Raw genomic sequence first — 19076 nt, 5'->3', positions numbered from 1 at the left:
ATCTTGGCAGGCCACTGGGTGCCTCACTCTACATGCACTTGGCCAAGTGGGAGAGGGGACCTGCTTCTTCTTTGGGATCTTGGAAAGCTTTCCGTAGGCTTCCAGAGGAAACCAAATCAAGGTTGACAGGACATCTCAGAGGGAGTGCAGGGAGGATCTTGCAGATTGAGGCAGCCCTTCTAGAGGTTTGGATAGACACAGATGTTATGCCACTCACTTCCTCCACTTGGGCAGGTACTTTCTCGAGAGGCGGGGTTCCGCTTTAGGTCTTAGCTTTCCGAGATGCACAGGGGGATGCTTTGGTTTTTAGTGTCCAGGATGGTGGCAGATTGCTCAGGTCCACAGAGGACATCTTGCTTGAGTCTGCTTTTCAGCCTATCAGGGTTGTAGGTCTTTTGATGCAGGGATCAGATTCAGAGTGGTTCTTAGACCCTGACCCTCATCTACTCTCCACCGGGTCTTGGAGGCTCTGGCTATATGGAGGAGTTCCCATCAGGTATTTACAGTGGGACCCCGGAGAGTGGGAGTGGATTGACGCAGGGCATTGAGAGAAGAGCATCCCCTTCTTTCGTTACACGGTCAGTAATGCCAGGAGATTTCAGCTCAGTAGTAGAGGTTGGAGACCCTCCAATTCTCATTGGGAGACTTTTGGTATTACTGCGGATCATCAGAGGTACTTCTGGAGGAGGCTCTGGAAATCCCACATGAATAGAAAGATCACTATCTTCTTTTGGCTTTCTATCCATGGAGGGATTGCAATGAACCTTTGGAGGTCCAGCCGACCCTACTTGCCCTTGTTGCCTTTCTACTTCGGAGACTATTCAGCATTGCTTATGGGATTGCAGACAGGCGAGATGGATTTGGATGGGGATAGCCAGGATTTTCAGTCACTTTGCCCATTCCCCACTTTTTATGACATGGGGCTCGGTGGCTTGGCTTTCTCTTACAGGACCTCAGGTTTTCTATGAGGGAGTTAACTCCTCTCGGGCCATTTCGGTTCGACATCATCGGATTGAGTTCTGTTCGTTGGATGTGGTACCACACCATCCTTTTACAGCTATACATGCCTCTGTGGATACTTCTTGGGAGATTCTAGCGAGCATAGCAGCCTGGCATATCTGGAGAGCCAGATGCATAGAGGCTATGGAGGGTACTCAGGTTCATCCCTCGCACACATTGGCTAGTATCTGGACAGACATCGTACACACTCTGATGGCCGTATGGACGGGTATGCAGGGGGACTCCCGTGTAGCCTCAGCTAGGAGGGCGGCTTTCTTCAGGGAATGGAAGGATTCTCCTTTCTTCTCTGAAACTACTACAGGGTTGAGATGGCACTTTCAGCCTCAGCCTTGGCTTTTTTCCACCTCACTCTGAGGGGTTTTTTATTTATCCTCATGATTTCATGATGTATTCCGCTTTGAGCTTGCTCTCGCGGGTTTTTGTTCTTACTTAATAGAAGTCTTTTTCATGGGAAAAAAAAAAAAGTATTGACAGATTTTACGTAGACGATTGGGCACTTGACAGAGGCGGATCTGTATGCATTTCTACTGGGGTTTCCACTTCAGATCATTTTCCAGTGGTATTGCAGATTCTTGAGCCTCATCGAAGAGGAAGCTTTGCCAGTGTCAGGATTCCGGATGCTTTTTATGTAGAGGAGAGCCTCATGAAGGATATTTTACAGATTTGGGTTTCTTACATATAGGGTGGAGTTGTCTAGCCATCTCAGGGAGCTGCAGCCATATCTCAAATTAGTGACTATTATCATATAGTCATTGATTCCACGAGACATGAGATTCTCAGACGTGAGATTGGTATACGCCAGCAGTTAGCGTCCCTTCAGAGGGAAGAGCAGAAGAGTCCCACAGATGCTTGGATTCAGGAGCGCCTTGCTATAGCAAGGGCTCATATGTAGACATTATTGGATATCAGAGAGAAGAGTATGCCTTTCATGCACAGGAATCCTTTTGGATTCAGATATGGGTGGCAAGGTCAACAAACACTTTTTCTCTACTCATGGGCCGAGACATACTAGAGATAGTGTCTCACAGCTTGTTGACTCAGACGGGGTATTACAGTCAGATCCGGATGCTGTCATGCATGTAGTTTCGGAATTTTTTGCATCCCTTCTTACTGCAGATCCGGGCACACAGGCCATAGATGATGCCAGAGATGTTATTTGGCAGTGTACCCCTGTATTGGTGAAGGATGAGATGTATGTCTCTCTTGATGCACCTTTCACCAATGCAGAATTCAAGACTGCATTACTTGCCCTTCACAAGGGCAAGTGCCAAACCTTGCCAAGGTTCGGATGGACTTACCCCTTCCTTTTTCATTACTTTTTGGAAGCAGATTGGTGATCACATTACATCAGCCCTGTAGGGCATGTGGGACTCTAGTGAGATGCCTGACTCACTTACAAATGGTCTCATTCATCTCATCCCAAAGGGGGGTAATAGGAATCTAGTGTCACAATGGAGACCCATCACTCTATTGGGCACTTTTTACAAGATTCTGGCGAAAGCCATCAGTCTGCGGCCACAGGTTTTTCTTCCAGATTTGATTCATGACATGCAGACAGGGTTTGTGCATGGCAGAAGTATTTTCAATAATATTTCCTCATTTTGGGAGGCCTTGGAATGGGCCATGCAGAGCCGCCAGAGGTTGGCCATTCTACTCTTGGACTTTGAGAAAGCTTACGACAGAGTAGACTGGGTTTTTTTAGAGGGTACTCTATCTCACTTTTGTTTTTTAGATGCATGGATTAGAGGAGTATCCTCTCTCTACAGATCAGCCAGGTGCTTATTGCCCACGTTGCCTTTCTACTTTGGAGACAGTACAGTACTACTTTTGGGATTGCAGACATGCGAGAATCATATGGAAGGGGATTGCAAGACTTTTCAGCACTTTTGTTCGCCTCCCCTTCTATATGACCTGGGGATCAGTGGCTTGGCTCACTCTTTCAGGGCACCAGGTTTTCTTTGAGAGACATGACTTCGTCTTGGGTTCTACACATCCGACGACACCTTGTGGAGTCGTGCTCTTTAGAGGATGTTCTGGCCACTCTCTTCAGGGCTGCTCATTCCTCGGTTAACTCTCCATGGGAGGTTTTAGCTAGCATTGCAGCATGGCACATTTGGAGAGCCAAATGCACTGAGGCTATGGAGGGTTCTCAGGTTCACCCTTCTCAGATCTTGGCCAGTACTTGGATAGATACGGTACACACTCTGATGTCCATATGGGCGACCATGCAGGGATCCTCTCGAGCAGCCTCCTCCAAGAGAGTTACTTTTCTCAGGGATTGGAGAGACTCTCCCTTCCTTTTGCTGAGACTTATACAAGGTTGAGTTGGCATTTTCAGCCTCAGTCTTGGTTTCTTTCTACCTCATTCTTTTGAGATGTTGTTTATTACATGCTTAGCATGTTGTATTTCCACACAGAGCTTGCTCTAGCGAGTTTCTTTCTTACTTAATAGAAGTCTCCCTTTTTGCCAAAACAAAATCCCTTGGAAGAGCAAGGAGTAAGAGGGAAAGGACTAGGAGAAGGAAGGATGGAGGAAGAAAGAAAGGGAGGAGGAAGGATGGCTCTGATACCACATGAAGGAACATGGTGGAGAGGGAGAGGGAGAGAGAGAGGGTAGGCTAGGGAGAGAGAAGATAATACTCAAATGGAAACATAATGAAAGTGAAAGGAAATGAAAATGAGCAATAGACCAAACTGGAAAAGACTCACATTGATAAGCTTGATGTAGACTCCTTGATGTGTTTTGGTGTGACACAAGATTAGAATCATATATAGGATAGACACACACTACAATACCAAAGTGTATATGACACATCTCCCAATATAACACTTGGCACTCACACATAAGACTCTACTAGAACTCCTAGTAGAACACACTCAAACACACTCAACTTGACTTCATGTTCTATCAGTTTAGTTATGTGCTCAATGATGAAGTAGTATCTTTGAATCATGTTTTTACTTTTTCCATTACAACATTGGTTAAGTGCCAATAAAGCTTGCCAAAAAGTAGGGAGTGTCCAAAAAGGTCGCAATAGAAAGCTCACCAAAAGTTCACACCCTTGAACAACTGAGTAGGAATATCTATTTGGTGGGGTTGTGATGGCAGAAAAGGTCTTCATGGCCTTCACTAGAACGTTAGTAATTTATGTGATTTCTTTGGTTGATTGGTCAATCTGAAAAGGTATTGGTTGGTTGTAAATGAGTTAGTGTAATCTTTCTGTAGAGCATGTTTTGTACCTTCTTAATAGGACCAGGTGATTTCAAATTATGAAACTATTACTTGAATGTACTCAGTAATGAGACGAGCTGTTTGATACTCTCATCCCTTCATTTCTTTTTCCGGACATTTCACTTTTATTCTAAAACAGCTACATCTTCCTATCCGTTGGTATCTTAAAATCATAGGAATAGATCGTTAATGTGTGTGAAAAGTTTACCAAGATTCTAATTGCAATTTTCAGAGATATACCCGAAATAATAGCTTATTTGCTTCAACCTTTTTCAAATCGGCTCTTTACCATCCTGATGAAAGTCAACTTTTGACCACTGGTACAGATCGAAAGGTCAGCTTCTGCACTGCCGTTTGCATTAATGGTTTCTGTACTCTAATGCAGCTCTTTTTATTCCAAGAACACTTAGTTTAGCAAGTTCCATGGATTTGTTTTTCAAAGTTCTGATATATTGTTTTTTTGGTAGTCTAGATTTCTTATTGGGATGCATTCGACTGTTCAGCAATCAGAGTGATAGATGGATCCCTAGGTGCTGAGATGACATCAATAGATATAAGCCCAGATGGGATGGCATTTGTTAGCGGAGGAGTGGACAAGGAGGTCAAGCTGTGGAATTATGACGAGGGCCATTGCTATTTTGTTGGGCGTGGTCATAGTGAACCAGTAGTAAAGGTAGCTCTTGTCTGGAATGCTTTGAAATCCTACGGCATGCCACTGAATTTCTCTGCTCTCAAATGTCCAAAACAGGTCACTGCTTTTTATTGCATGTACATTTGCATGATTTTTTCAAATATAGTAATTTATCGATCCGTTCTACAAGTTATTTTCATCTTAATGACATTTCTTGATTTAGAGACTCTCTTGGAGCTGTATAACGATGAGCAGAGAAGTGGAATTGCCATTCCACTCACATCTCCAAACATGCCACTGTCATATGCAAGGATGAGCATGCCTGATAGATATGGATCTACTTCACACGGAGCCATGGACGTATATGTTGCAGCTTGCCTGGATTTCTATAGAGAGGGGACAAGTATCACCATTGCTTGCAGTCCAAGTACGCCCAGTAGGGAGTGATCATACTTCTCGGGGATACACACAGAAAGATCTCGAACTTTCAGGAGACGAGTTTAGAGATAGTGCAATAGAGCTCCTTCCCATCTCCCCTTCCCCTGCTGGCCTCTTTCCCTCCCTTTGTTGCTCCCTCTCTCCCCTGCTGTCTCCTGCCTCTCCCCCTGCTCCCTGCGTCCCTCCCTCCCTCACACTTAGTCCTCTCCCCTCTGCCCTCCTTCTCCCCGCCTATCCCCTCTACTCCCCACCTATCTCCTCTACTCCCTACCTATCTCCTCCATCTGCCTACCTCCCTCCTCTACTTCCCCGTTTCTATGTTTGCAACTCCGCCTAGCTTCCCCTCACCCCCGCCTATCATTATTGCTCCCCCACCCTTCTATCTACCCCCTGCCTCATCTCACTTTCTGCTCCCCGACTCCTTGCGCCTGCTAAAGTACCTTCCCTCCTTGCCTCTTAGAATTTCTCGACTACTAAGCCTCCCCCTCCCCTCTTCTTTATGCCCACCCAACTGCTAACAAACTCCCTACAGCCCCCTCCTCTCTCCTTTATGTTCCTCAGACCTTGGTCACACTTTGGTCAGGCCTCGGTCAAATCTTGGTCACACCTTGGTCACACTTTGTGTACATCTTGGTCACTAGAGAAACATGTCAAGGATGGACAGACACTTTGGTTAGACCTCGATCACACTTTCTGCACATCTTGGTCTCACTCGAGCAACATGCCAAGAATGGACAGATGTTGGTTACACCTTGATGAGACCTTGGTCACACTTTGGTCCTCGGTCACACCTTGGTCACACCTGGGTCACACTTTGTTCACATCTTGATCAAGCAACATGTCAAGGATGGATAGACACGTCGGTCGCACCTTGGTTACAACTTGGTCGTGGGATAGACAGACCTTGCTCATAGGTGCACATGGAGCAGTACATGTAGCAATACACATCGGTGGGACAGCTTGACAACAGTCACAGTCACATGGTTGCTGTCCACGGGAGCACATGCACACATGGTGGTGCACATGGGATATTGTGTCAGTGGTCCAGATTGCCACCAACTAGTCGCAGATGCACATGGAGTAGACAAAGAGTGCACATGGAGTACTTAAGTCACTGACACGAAGGAGGTTGGTGAGTGGCAAAGGCGACGGAACGGTTTAGGAGATAGGAAGAAAACCAATAGGAAGCAGGGAAGGGGATTTCGAGGGGGGAGGAGCCAATTAAGGTGAAGGTGAAGACGAGGTAAGGAGAGGGGAATGGGGGCATTCTAGTGGGCAATCGAGCATAGGAGCATTCTGGTATTTGATCATTGAGTATGAGTAGGGAGAGAGAGGCTGGAGTCATGAACTCGCCTGGGGTATCTCCATCGTGTGTCCCCCTCCCTTCATCTTCCTTTACTTGGTATATAGAGAACTGTGTGTCATGTGGCTTGACTTTAGCCTTGTCCACGTTGAGGGCTGGCTCTTGTGAGTGTATGTCTCAATTTCATTCTTATCAATGGCACTGTTGTCCACTCTATACTCGTTCCATGCTAGCCTACATCATCACAGGTACCACAGTCACTTGCAACACTGCGCGATCGATTGCACTAATGTTCACAAGAAAGACATTAGTAGTTTCTCCTCAACATTCGGTGTGATGTGCACTCATGCATCTCACACTAGTGGACTTAGGCCTGCGGTAACACTTCCAACAATGATTAGACCTCCCCTCAAATAGTTTATGGCGATCACGGTGGGACACTACTAGTGTTGAGCAGCAAGAGTAAAGCGATATCCTAGGGTCCTATGCCAAGTAGTTCTGATACCCTTGAAGGAGGTAGTGAGAGAACTAGGAGGTACTTAAGGAGAGTGGAGAGAAGACTTTGTACAGACCAAACTAGATACAAGAAGCATTACGTGCGACAAAAGTTTTCGAAGTCCTCAGGGTGAGCACAATGTGAACCCATTGGAGCAGTAGCATTAGAAAGTGACTTCATCTAACCTCTCATTGATTTGGACCATTAGGATCCGTGGTGGTTAGATGGGACTTTGGAGAAGAAGAAGTGCAAAGCCGAGAGTAGGTGAAAGAGGAAGGTATGCAGGACGAGGGCTCATCAAGAGCTCATCAAGGTCAAGACCGCCTCCCTTCTCTTCCAAGGATGTCTTCATCAACAACCACTTTTGCGGGAGTGGTGACTCCTCCTGCTTTGGACTCGACATTCATTGGTCAAGCTGCTATCTCATCTATTATGCATAACTCAGGGATCCTATTAAGTCTTACTTCTACATCCACCCCACCCATGAGTATTCATTTTTCCCCAATCATATGCTTACCTTCTATGAATGTTCCACCTCCTTTTTCATCTACTCCCAATTGCATACTTGGATCCATCAGTATGAACATGAAAATCAATATCTGAATTGGGAGATATAAGGATGGGTGTTGTATTAGGCACCACTTTAAAAGCTCAAAGGCTTGGTCACACTCTTCGGTCCATAAGATATTTGTAAAGTGGTCTAGCTATCATGGCATACTGCAATATAAATCTTCTATAATAGCCGGCATGTCCCATAAAGACCTGTACACCTTTGGAATTTGTAGGAAGAGGCAATTCCATGATGATTTTGATTTTGTCCATGTCAGTTGCAATCCCATGTTGAGAGATGATGTGTCCCAAAACCACTCCGTGGGTGACCATGAACTGGCATTTTGTCGAATTTAGGGAGATGCCATACTCCCTGCATTTGATTAGTACTTCTTCAAGACATTTGAAGTGGTCCTATTTGTTTGAATGGATGCACAAATCATCCAAGAACACCTGTCTGCCCAGCCGCGGAAATCTCTCCATCCTCAAGAGGAACATCTGGCAGTGCTGGATCTAAGGAAGAAGCTGCAACTGGGGAGGAGGTCGAAGCTTCAGCGTCTCGGACTGTGCAAGGTGAGACAGGAAGGACAGCTCGAGGTGAAGCAGAGTCTACTAAGGTACCCTCGTGAACCGAAGGAGGGACCTGCACACGTACTGGAACCCACTGTAAAGCGTCGCGTGTGCCTGAGGGAGGTGGGGGTCGAGGAGCAGGTGAAGGACCTGTACCACCCCCCTGACGAGGCCGAGGAATAGGTACTGGACCTGTACCACCACCTGACTGAGCAGGACCGCCACGTGAAGAACGAGGAGCAGGAGCTGGACCTGTACCACCCCTCTGTCGAGGTCGAGGGGCAAGTGCCGGGTCTAATCCCCCCCCCTGTCCCCCCTGTCGATGCCCTGAGGCGGTAGCTGTACCAGAGGGCTTCTTAGGCCTTTTCTTCTTCCTGGGACAATCCCTGGCAAAGTGTCCCGAGGTCCTGCAAATCCTGCACTGGTCCTGCCTGCCTGAAATCTCCACTCTCTGGCGAAAAAAGGAACCATCCGGGCGCTGTATCATGACGTGGTCCATCTCGAGGTTAGGATCCTTGCAAAGGACCCTAACTCTAGGAACCCCATCAGCCTTGGCTGCCTCTGCTGCAGTCAATGGCAACCCAGGGAGGGGTGGGATCTCAGCAACTGCGCCAAAATGCTCCCCAATAACAGAAAGAAGTCGATGGTAAACCTGGGGAACCTGATGAAGAGCGAGAAGAATTTCTTATCTGCCTCTACTGGGTCGAAACCAAGGTGAAAGGCTTCAAAGAAGATCTTCCTGTGTCCCAGGTGTAAAAACTCGGCCTTGAGCACAGTGCTCGCAGCCTCTGGAGTATCAAAAACAACCTGGAAAAAACCTCGTCCCAGAAGGCGAACATCTACCAATCGAGGAGCGAGGTCTGGGGGGAGAGCCGCAAGCATCCAGTCTCTGGCTTGGGATCTGGAAGGGTGAGACCTGAAGATGCGTGCTAGCAAAGTGGTAGAGCACTCAATCTCTACATCCTTCTTGAGCTGCTGCAACTCGTCTTTAGAGAAAGTGATAGTTTTCGCGGCCGGTGGAGATGGAGTAGGATTGGCTGACGGGGAATCCATCGCCAATCAAGGTGAGGAGGCCGACTCGAACAGAAAAAAAGCTCCTTCCGTTCCAAAAAAGCTGCGAGGGGCAAGGGAGGGGAAAGGAGGCTAGGAGGAAGCAGGGGGGAAGGGGAGGGAAGGAGGAGAGGGGCTGGGGCTGAGAGGGGAGAGGGGCAAGCTGAGAGGGAGGGAGGGGAAAGGAGAGGAGAAGAAAGGGAGGAGTGAGAGGAAGAGAGGGGGCGGGAGAGCAAGCAGGGAGGGGGCGGGACAGCAGGGAAGGGGGCGGGACAGCAAGGGGGAGGGGGCGGAGGCAGGGAGAGGGAGCGGAGCAGCAGGGGGGAAGGGGCGGAGGCAGGGGGGAGGGGGGGAGCAGCAGGGGGGAGGGGGCGGAGGCAGGGAGAGGGGGCGGAGCAGCAGGGGGGAGGGGACGGAGGCAGGGAGAGGGGGCGGGACAGCAGGGGGGAGGGGGCGGAAGCAGGGAGAGGGGGCGGAAGGGCAGAGGGAGGGAGCGAGGGACAGGCAGGGGGAGGGGGCGGAGCAGCAGGGGGGGAGGGGGGGGAGCAGCAGGGAGGGGCTAGGGAGCTGAGGGGGGAGAGAGACAGGCTGAGGGAGGGGGAGCAGCAGGGGAACGGGGAGGAGGAGCAGCTCGTCCAATTCATTTCTTTTAGACTAGAATGTCGTAAGAGGAGTTTGAGATTTCAAGCGAAGGAATTTCTTCCAGAATTCCTTGGAATCACAGCTGAAAAGTAAACTTCTCAGCTCCTCCTCATTCCGGGCTAGAAATTGGCGCTTTTTGCATCGCACCAAACGCTTGTAACTCTTCTTGGTCTCAATGAGGAGGAGACTTCTTCTGTGTCTCAAGGCGAAGCTTCCTGTGGAGTTCTTTACACTCCTCATCATACCATCCATTACAAGGCACAAGACCAACTGGTGGAGGACCGGATGTGTGGCAAGTGACGGGGAAGGACTTGTGGGCTGCCGAGATGATGGAGGTATGTACAAGGTCCCACCGATCCTGTGTGGAGGGTAGGGCATCGAGAAGGTGCGGACGGAGAAGACTACTCAGGTGCTGGCTATAAATATCATCGAACTGGTGGTCAAAATGAACCTCATAGTATGGCTGACGCTCATGATGTCTAGAAGGGGGGGCATGAGGAATCTGGGTAAGAATAAAGTGTAGACGTGCATGATCGGCTGAAGGCATAAGAGGGTCGACTGTGAGGTTATGTACAAAAGGGATTAAAGTCAGGGGACCCAAGACGTAATCAATGACGCTCGTACCACCACCCGCGAAGGGAAAACATGTGACTGTGGATGAATGCGGCCACTGTGGAAGTCCATTATAAATGACCATGCCATGCGATGAGAGAAGCTCCAATAGGCGATGTCCCTGATCTGTCACCTCTACCCCTCTATCTGAAGATAAGCGTGGAAAACTCTCATCTGGGGCAACTGGAACTAAGACTGGGTCCTCAGCAAAGTCCAAAATCTCTGCCTGTCTGTCTGATGTCCTCGCGTTGAAGTCTCCTAAAAGGATGACCTCTCCGCGGCATGAGTACTCCAATACATCGGCTGACAAATCCTCAAAAGGTGACTGTCCTGGTCCATCTAAGGCATAACGAGACTGTCTCGAGGGAAAGTAGCATACTGCAATAAACAAGTCTCTCAGGGGGGGTCTCCTGATCCGTACCCAAAGATATCTGGCCCGATGGTCTCTCCTCACGACTGTGAGTATCGATCTGAGATGCTCTCTATAAAGAACTGCCACACCGCCAGATCCTCTGACTCCTCCTGATCGTCTAGTTTGCTGTCGAAAGACAAACTCCCAGGCATACCCTGTCACCTGCGGCAAGCCTCTCTCTGGGCTCTCATGGGTCTCTGTAAAGAAGACGATGTCCTGATCAAAAAAGGCCTCTCGTAAGTTGCCAGGCTGAGCTGTGAGGAAACCATTACAGTTCCAAATTGCAAAACTCAAGCTATCTGGCAGGCTACGTGTCCCATAGGCCTTGTGTCGTCAACTGTGGGCTCTAGCCGGTCTAGATCGCATAGCTCCTATCAAAAGTCTGCCCTCTCTGATCACGGCCTACTTGCCCTCACGACGGGAAACATCCCTCTGTGCAATGAGACGTCTATGCTCCTCCCACTAAAGAGCTGTAAGGTCCTCATCCATGTGAATCTGTGGATGGTCCCTTAATTTGGATCTCCTCCGTAATACTGCGAGACGGGCCTCAGCATCTCTGAATCTGATGATAAGTGGCTGGTGCCGTGCTGGATCCCGGCCCACTTGATATGCAGCTACTATGCCATGATCCTGAACTCCGAGTGTCCAAGATATGAAATCTATTGCCTGATCCATGGCTGATCTCGTATCTGATCGCTCAACTCCGCAGATGCGGATGTTGAGGGCCTTCTGAGCTCGCCGCTGACTCTCGGCAATAGTCTCAGAGACTGTGGTCTGTTGGGCCTGTGGGGCTCTACGCACAACGTCCACCCACTCTGAGGTCTTCTGTACCTCTATCTATAGTGTGGCCAGCCACTCCTCAACTACTGCACTAGCTGGAGGAGCTACATGCAGCTGTTGGAGGCGATCATCGCATGCCACAACATGCTCCTGAATGCGTGCCTCCAGCTGCACTATGCGCTCAGCATGTGTCCGTAACTGGATGTCCCGATCAATATCTCTGGTATGAAGCTGGCGAATATGGGAGTCCTGATCAGATCTATGACTCTCAACTGTAGATAGCTGAGCAGTCAGTGTGTGTATCTGTGCTGTGAGAGACTGAATCGCAGCGCCCTGAAGTCTGCAAGTCTCCATGCACTGCATAACTAAATCTCTCAAGGGTAGATTATCTGCCAGGACTACTTCCGCTTTGGAGGGTGAAGGGGAGAGGGGGTACAAGGATGAGGGGGTAAGAGGGTAAGAAGGCGACTAAAGGAGGGGTGCAGAAAATGGAGAGAGAGAGAGAGAGAGAGAGAGAGAGAGAGAGAGATTGAGAAAGAAAGAAAGAAAGTGTATTATTGTCCACTAAAGGCCAAAATGGGCCCATGGGACATCAAGAACTCTGCATACAAGATAGCACAAAATCAACGTGCCACAAAGAAGAGGCATCGTCGAATATCATCTAAGTGCTACGCAATACAATGCAAGAGAGAGAGAGAAAGAGAGAGAGAGAGAGAAAGAGAGAGAGAGAGAAAGAGAAAGAGAGAGAGAGTGTGTAAGAGAAAGAGAGAGAGCGAGAGAGAGAGAGAGAGAAAGAGGGAGGGAAAGAGGGAGGGGGTGGTGGAGATGGAGGGGGGGAGGGGGGGAGGGGGTAGTGGAGATGGAGGGGGGAGGGGGTGGTGGAGGGGGGAGGGGGAGGGGGAGGTGGAGATGGAGGGGGAGGGGGGAGGGGGAGGTACAGATGGAGGGGGGAGGGGAAGGGGGAGGGGGAGGGGGAGGGTGTGGGTGTGGTGGAGATGGAGAAAGAAAGAAAGAAAGAAATTTTATTAAAGGTCCACAGAAGGCCATACATGGCCTATGGGACACAAAATCATCCGAAAGGAAAATACATCATCAACGATGCGCCAACTAGGTGGCCTCATCGTAAAACCGCTAAGATGCCAAAAATGGCTACAAAAATCCTAGATACAAAATGAAATGAAATAGAGTTCCAAAAATGCCTAGATACAAAATGTAAAATATGAAATATGAGGAACATCGTCTTCCCTAAGGGGTCTGTGATCCAAAGAAATGATGGAAGTCATGGCCATCGACCATGCCTCCTGCCATGAGTGTGAAGATCTGGGCAAGTGTCAAATGGGCTGCTGGCGGTGCCAAGTCTCCATGGAGCAATCTCCTCCGAAAATCTGCCATCATCCTCCGTCGTCTAGAAATAAAGCGACGGGTACAGCCTTTGTGTAAGATCATCCTGCGGTGCTGCCGGATCATGTCATATGTACATCCTCGGGGTGGAACCATCGGTGCTCTCTGGCAAGATGGGCTATCTCTGTGCTCATGGTCCTGCGCCTCGTCCTGCTCCTCATGAATAACCAGGTCTCTGGCAGGGATGCGACGGTGCTCTCTGAGGAATCTCTCTCTATATCTGGTGATCTCCCTAATGAACAACGCTAAGCAATACTGATCCTCATACTCCATAATCCGAGAGAGAGGTCCAAATCCGTGCCCAAATAAACAGTGAAATCTGCCACGGATCTCATAATATAAAGGGCATCTGCAAACAAAGTGCTCCTCAGTCTCCACCTCCCCCATAGTGCAACAAGGGCATATCCTAGTCTCTCGCCTGGGTCTATGTCCGGTAGCTGTACGACGCATCCTGCCGGCCTCAACGTCTAATCTGTGGGAAGATACCCTGAGCTCGCCCAAGGCAATCCTGAGTGAGTGCGACATATGAACGCCGATATATCCTGGGGATATGATGAAGCCATCCTCTGAAATCCTGAGAAAATGGTCACGATATGTGGCCATCTTCGTAGGAAGCTCCGTGGGATGAACCCAAGTGCGAAACGTGTGTAGCTGCAACAAATCTGCCCTGATAACCTAGCTGAGCTCATGTCGACGAGTGAGAGGGAGGCGAGGGGCATCTATGCTGTATCGAAATGGTGGCAGCCTATCGAAATGCTGAGAGAGAGAGAGAGAGAGAAAGGGGGAGGGAAAGAGGGAGGGGGTGGTGGAGATGGAGGGGGAAGGGGAAGATGGATGGGGGAGGAAACCTAGCTCTTCCTACAAAAGTAGTAGGCCAGAGCCAACATTTGGCACCGTTGCCGGGGAGATAGCGTCTCTAGTAAATGAGTAAACATACGTAGGTATGTGTAAAAAACAAAATACTTCGAACTTTCACGAACATAACACTCAAGGGCAAGGAGAGTAACATTTTTTTCCCATTTCTAGCCAACCATATCTACCCCAAGCTCAACCTTGGGTAACTACCTTAAAAAATTTTCTTTATTTCTTAAATAGAAGCCACATGATAAACAATCAGGCTAGGTAGTGGACACGAATGCGTAGAGCTTGCAATTTCGATCATTTTGCATTTTTTCAAAAAAGCAAACCGAGCTATCCATATAGAGTTATGGCTCGGGAAGAGTTTAGGGTTAAACCCTAAACCTAAACTCAAATCCTATAAAAACCAACTCCACCCCCTCATTCTTCATCTTTTACTTTTTGCCTCCATTCTCTTCTTCATTCCGAGCCCTACGCAAGACACTCCTCCCTCTCCATCGACCACCACCTTACTCCCATCCTCACATTGTAAGTAACTTCGAGCCCATCTCGCAATGATAACCGAGCCATCCACCCAAGGTCCATTGTTCCTCAACAATCCCGTTACATCGAGAAAGACTTGGAGAGCATTCAGGTGACCATCTCTCTCTCCCTTTCGATTTCCGTCCGTTAAGTTTTGTATTTCTTCTCTCTTTTTTCCCCCCCCTCCCATTTCCACCACCCCCTCCCCCTCCCCCCTTCATTTCCACCACCATCCCCCCCCCCTCCCATCTCCACCTTCCCCTCCCCCTCCCCCCTCTCCAGGGTTTAGAAGGAGGTTCCAAGGTTTAGAAGGAGTAACCAGGGTTTAGAAGGAGTTCTAGGGTTTAGAAGGAGGTTCCAAGGTTTAGAAGGAGTCCAGGGTTAGAAGGAGGTTCTAAGGTTTAGAAGGAGTCCAGGATTCAGGATAGAGTACATGGTGGAGAACTTGTCTCCCTCGTAGATCATGGAGTTTAAGGGATGAGGGAAAAAGGGTTTAGGGGGAGCGTAGGAGTGGGAGAGAAAGGTGTAAGAGCATGGGAGAAAGAAGAGAGAGGAGGGAGGAGGAGGGAGGAGGAGAGGAGGAGGAGGAGGAGGGAGGAGGAGAGGGAGAGGGTGGATTGCAAGGTTGGAGGAGAGGGGAGGAGGAGTTGCAAGGTTAGGACATGCTTTTGGACGTGGAGTGCAAGGAAGCATGGACACTGAGACAAATGCTTGGAATACCAAAGTAGACTCAACACAATGCCCCAAAGAGTGTGGGCTTCATTCCATTATGGGGTATTTATACAAGTTGGAGAGCTTCTCTCTCTGCATGTAGGAATTGTAACACAAAGTTATAACACATTCTCTTTCTACATGTAGAAGTTGTAACACAAAGTTGTAACACAAAGTTGTATCACAAAGTTGTATCACAAAGTTGTAACACAAAGTTGTATCACATTCTCTTTCTACATAAGTTCATGTTGGCACAGAGTCAACAATCTTCATCCTTTGGAACTTAGGTCAGAAGTGGTCTCTGGTAAACCGAGAGTAAAGGTGCTAGTCATGGTCACTGGGAATGTCCAACCAACCATAAAGTACTGACTTCTACGTCCTTTTGTACATTTTGTGAAATTCGTGGACACAATGTTATGGAATGTAGGTACCTTAAAGGGTTAAGGATGCTTCTACCAAAGTATCCTAGTGGGGAACCTCTAGTTACCGTAGTCAAAAGAGCACCACCCACCACTTCCGGCCCCTTCAATGAGAAGCCATTTATTGATCCTCCAAATGCATTAATTTTTTGGCATGCCTAGGGATGTGTTTCACACTTTCTAAATGACTAAGGGTGCTTTTAAAATCCACAATAGTAATTGTAAATGAGACGATCAATACAAAAGAATTGGTCAATCTTCAATGTGCATGAATGGAGGACTAGGATTTTTGCCAAATAAATACAATTCTCTTTTTTGCTCCACGTATTGGCAAAAGAGCAAAACATGTACCTTGCCAACAACAATATACTGTGATGATCAATCGGCTCAAGCATTGGAACCAAATCCAGTATATCACTCCAAGACAAAACACATTGATGTCAGAGAGCACTTCATCGAAGAAAGAGTGTTACTTGGTGACATCACACTGCAACATTGTGATAGCAAAGAGAATGTTGCAGACATTTTTACCAAACCACTCGGTAAAGAGCTTTTCGAGAAACACCAACTAGCTCTTGGTTTGATGCAGAGGAAGGACATTCCCATTAAGCAAAGGTAGCTATTCTTGGCTCAAGTGGATTGGGGGCTAAGCCAGGGCTGGTTCATCTTTCTCTCTCCAAAGTTTCAAGGCCCGTCAAGTAAGATTGGGCATCTCTCCAACACAGCAGTTTGCCCTAGTACTAGAGAGTATAAGGAGAAAGCTCATTTTTTGGAGCCAAGCCAAACTCGACCTTGCATCTAGAGTTGTGGTAGTGAACCAGGTTCTTTTGGCCACCGCTTGGTTTGTGTGTTCTTGCTGGTATCGTGGTCTAGGGATTGCATCACTTAGCTCGTCAAACCAGTCAGGAAGTTTTTATGGAGTGGACGTGATGGCACGGCAGATACTGCAGCGAGGGTGGCCTGGGAGACCATTATTCTCCCTTCATGTGAAGGGGGCCTTAATATCATTGACTTGACCTGCAGTGCAGGGCCTTGCTTTGTAAGGTGGTTGGTGAGGGGACTCATGCTTGGGCAAGAACCTTGGAAGGAATTCTTTTTTGGACACATTCAGGTTTGCATACCTACCTTGGGGGATGATTGGGTGGACAGCCCTCGCTGGATTTTTACTTCAGCCCCTCTCAGATCTCCTGCCTCTCCTCTCATGACTGCCATCCTGAAAGCTTGGGGGAGCTTCAGGAACACTCTTTGGAGGGTGCTGCCCTCTACCCTCGAAGAGATTGATAGGCAGCCGATCGTTTGGAATGATAGTATACTTGATGAGCATGGTAGACCACTGGGCCCTCCCATTACATGCAGTGGTCTAGATGGGAGAGAGGCCCCGTCTACATAGTAGGCACTTGGAAGGCTTTTATTAGGCTACCTGAGGATCATAGACTATAGTCAGTGAGTCACCTCAGAGGAGTAGCACGCAGGATTCAGTAGATAGGTGCAGCCATCCCAGTGGAATGGACAGTTGAGATGCCTATTACTTCCACCACTTGGATGGGAGCTTTTTTTAGGACATCAGTTCCTTTACAAGTGATCACTCTTCAAGGTCTTAAGGAAGATGCGCTAGTCTTTGATGTTGGGGATGGAGGTATACTCTCTAGATCCATGGATGATATCCTTCTAGAGGTTTCCTTTCAGCCTGTCAGGATTGCTGGTTTTGTGGACCATGGAGCGGGCTTGCAGTGGTACTTAGACCCTGACCCTCTGCTATTGGCCCTGGGATCCTGGAGGTTGTGGTTATATGGAGGTGCACCTTGATGGTGCTTGCAATGGGACCGAGAAGAGTGGGAGTGGATAGATCATGGGCACCAAGAGAGGGGGATTTCCTTCTTTCGTTTCACAGTTGGTAATGCCAGGAGATTGCAAAGCTGAGCATTAGGGGTTGGATTCCCTCCAAAGCCCCAGTGCGAGATAGCTTCTTCATCACCACAGATTTGCGTAGGAATTTCTGGAGGAGGCTCTAGAAATCCCTCAAAAATAGAAAGATCACTCTTTTCATTTGGCTTTCTATTCATGGAGGGATTGCAATGAACTAGTGGAGATCACAATTTGGGGCTGATCCCACTTGCCCTCACTGTCATTCTACAGAGGAGTCAGTGCGACATTGCCTTTGGGACTGCATTCAGTAGGCGAGGACTATTTGGAAAGGAGTTGCTCGGATACTCAGCATTTTCCATACTTTCCCTTTCTTCATGTCTTGGGGTTCGGTCGCATGGTTATCCCTTACTGGGCCCCAGGTGTTTTATGAGGGTGAGCCTTCTTCTTGGGCACTCTCGATCCGCTGGTAGGTGATAGAGCCCTGCTCTCTTCAGAATGTACCACTTACTCCCTTCAGAGCTTCCCATGCTTCAGTGGACACTTCTTGAGAGATTTTGGCTAGCATTTCCTCTTGGCACATTTGGGGAGCCAGATGTACAGAGGCATTGGATGGCACACAGATACACCCATCACAGGTGTTCACGGGTATTTGGACTGACACGGTTCATACTTTGATAGCCACTTGGGCTAGCATGCAGGGCCCTTCACGGCGGGCAGCCTCTTCTAGGAGGACTATTTTTCTTCAAGTTTGGAGGGGTTCTCCCTTTTTCTTGGAGGGTTCTACTGGACTGAGACGGCACTATCAGCCACAATCCTTTCTTTTTGGCTCTTGAGCTTTTCATGCATTACATGGTGTCTCCCGTATGGAGCTTGCTCTAACGGTTTTCTTATTACTTAATAGAAGTCTCTTTTTGCAAAAAAAAAAACAAGAAGTTTCAAGGCCCCTTTTCTTCCCAAAGATTTTAGGCCCTTTTTCACCCCTTTCCTTCTCCAAGATCTTAAGGTTCCTACAACTTATTAGCCATGCCAATTTCAAGCGGAAGATCGAGGAGTTCGAAATTAAAGAAAGCGCGGGATCGAAAGAGCTATTTATGAAACAAAGAAATCGCACCAACCTCGAAGACAAATTCAAGGCCATCAAACAAATACTAGGGAAGTGGGCATCATATTTTTCTCTCTGACATAAAGCGCTTTGCTTTATATTTTTTAAAAATTACGTATTTTTAAAATGACAACTCCAAAAAGGGACAATATGGCTAGGGAGGCCGAGGAAAGGGCTAGGAAAGAAAAAGCTATAGCTAGAGAGGAAATACATGAGGAGGTACACAATGAAACTCAAGAGGATAGCATGGAAATGGAGGACATAGACCACGGTGATTATGGAATTCACTAAACTTGAAACTCGAACACAAAATATAGAAACACAGCTAGGAACTATCAGTGATACATTGAAAATCCTAGCTGAAGCCATAATCAAGTTAGCCAATTCTCCATCGGTAGCTACTACAAAAAAATCACCGACTCCTCCTAATTAGGTCGAGAGGTCCACCTCTCGACTTCCTCT

General features: G+C 48.0%; 1 protein-coding gene across 1 annotated transcript in view; it reads left to right on the top strand.

Moving 5' to 3' along the window:
- LOC147889951 (cilia- and flagella-associated protein 52-like) overlaps positions 1 to 19076 on the top strand; it is a 472453-nt gene that overhangs the window by 321415 nt on the left and 131962 nt on the right. The window contains 2 exon segments of the mRNA XM_087391038.1: positions 4485 to 4586; positions 4725 to 4925. Of these exon segments, the coding sequence (XP_087247164.1) occupies positions 4485 to 4586; positions 4725 to 4925 (303 nt within the window).

The sequence above is a fragment of the Dipteris shenzhenensis genome, chromosome 19 (assembly GCF_047967505.1).
Source record: "Dipteris shenzhenensis isolate YYH24624 ecotype China chromosome 19, Dip_SZ_1.0, whole genome shotgun sequence".
Taxonomy (NCBI): Eukaryota; Viridiplantae; Streptophyta; class Polypodiopsida; order Gleicheniales; family Dipteridaceae; genus Dipteris; species Dipteris shenzhenensis.
The sequence above is the reverse complement of the archived record's forward strand: the minus strand, read 5'-3'. Positions and strand labels throughout refer to the sequence as shown.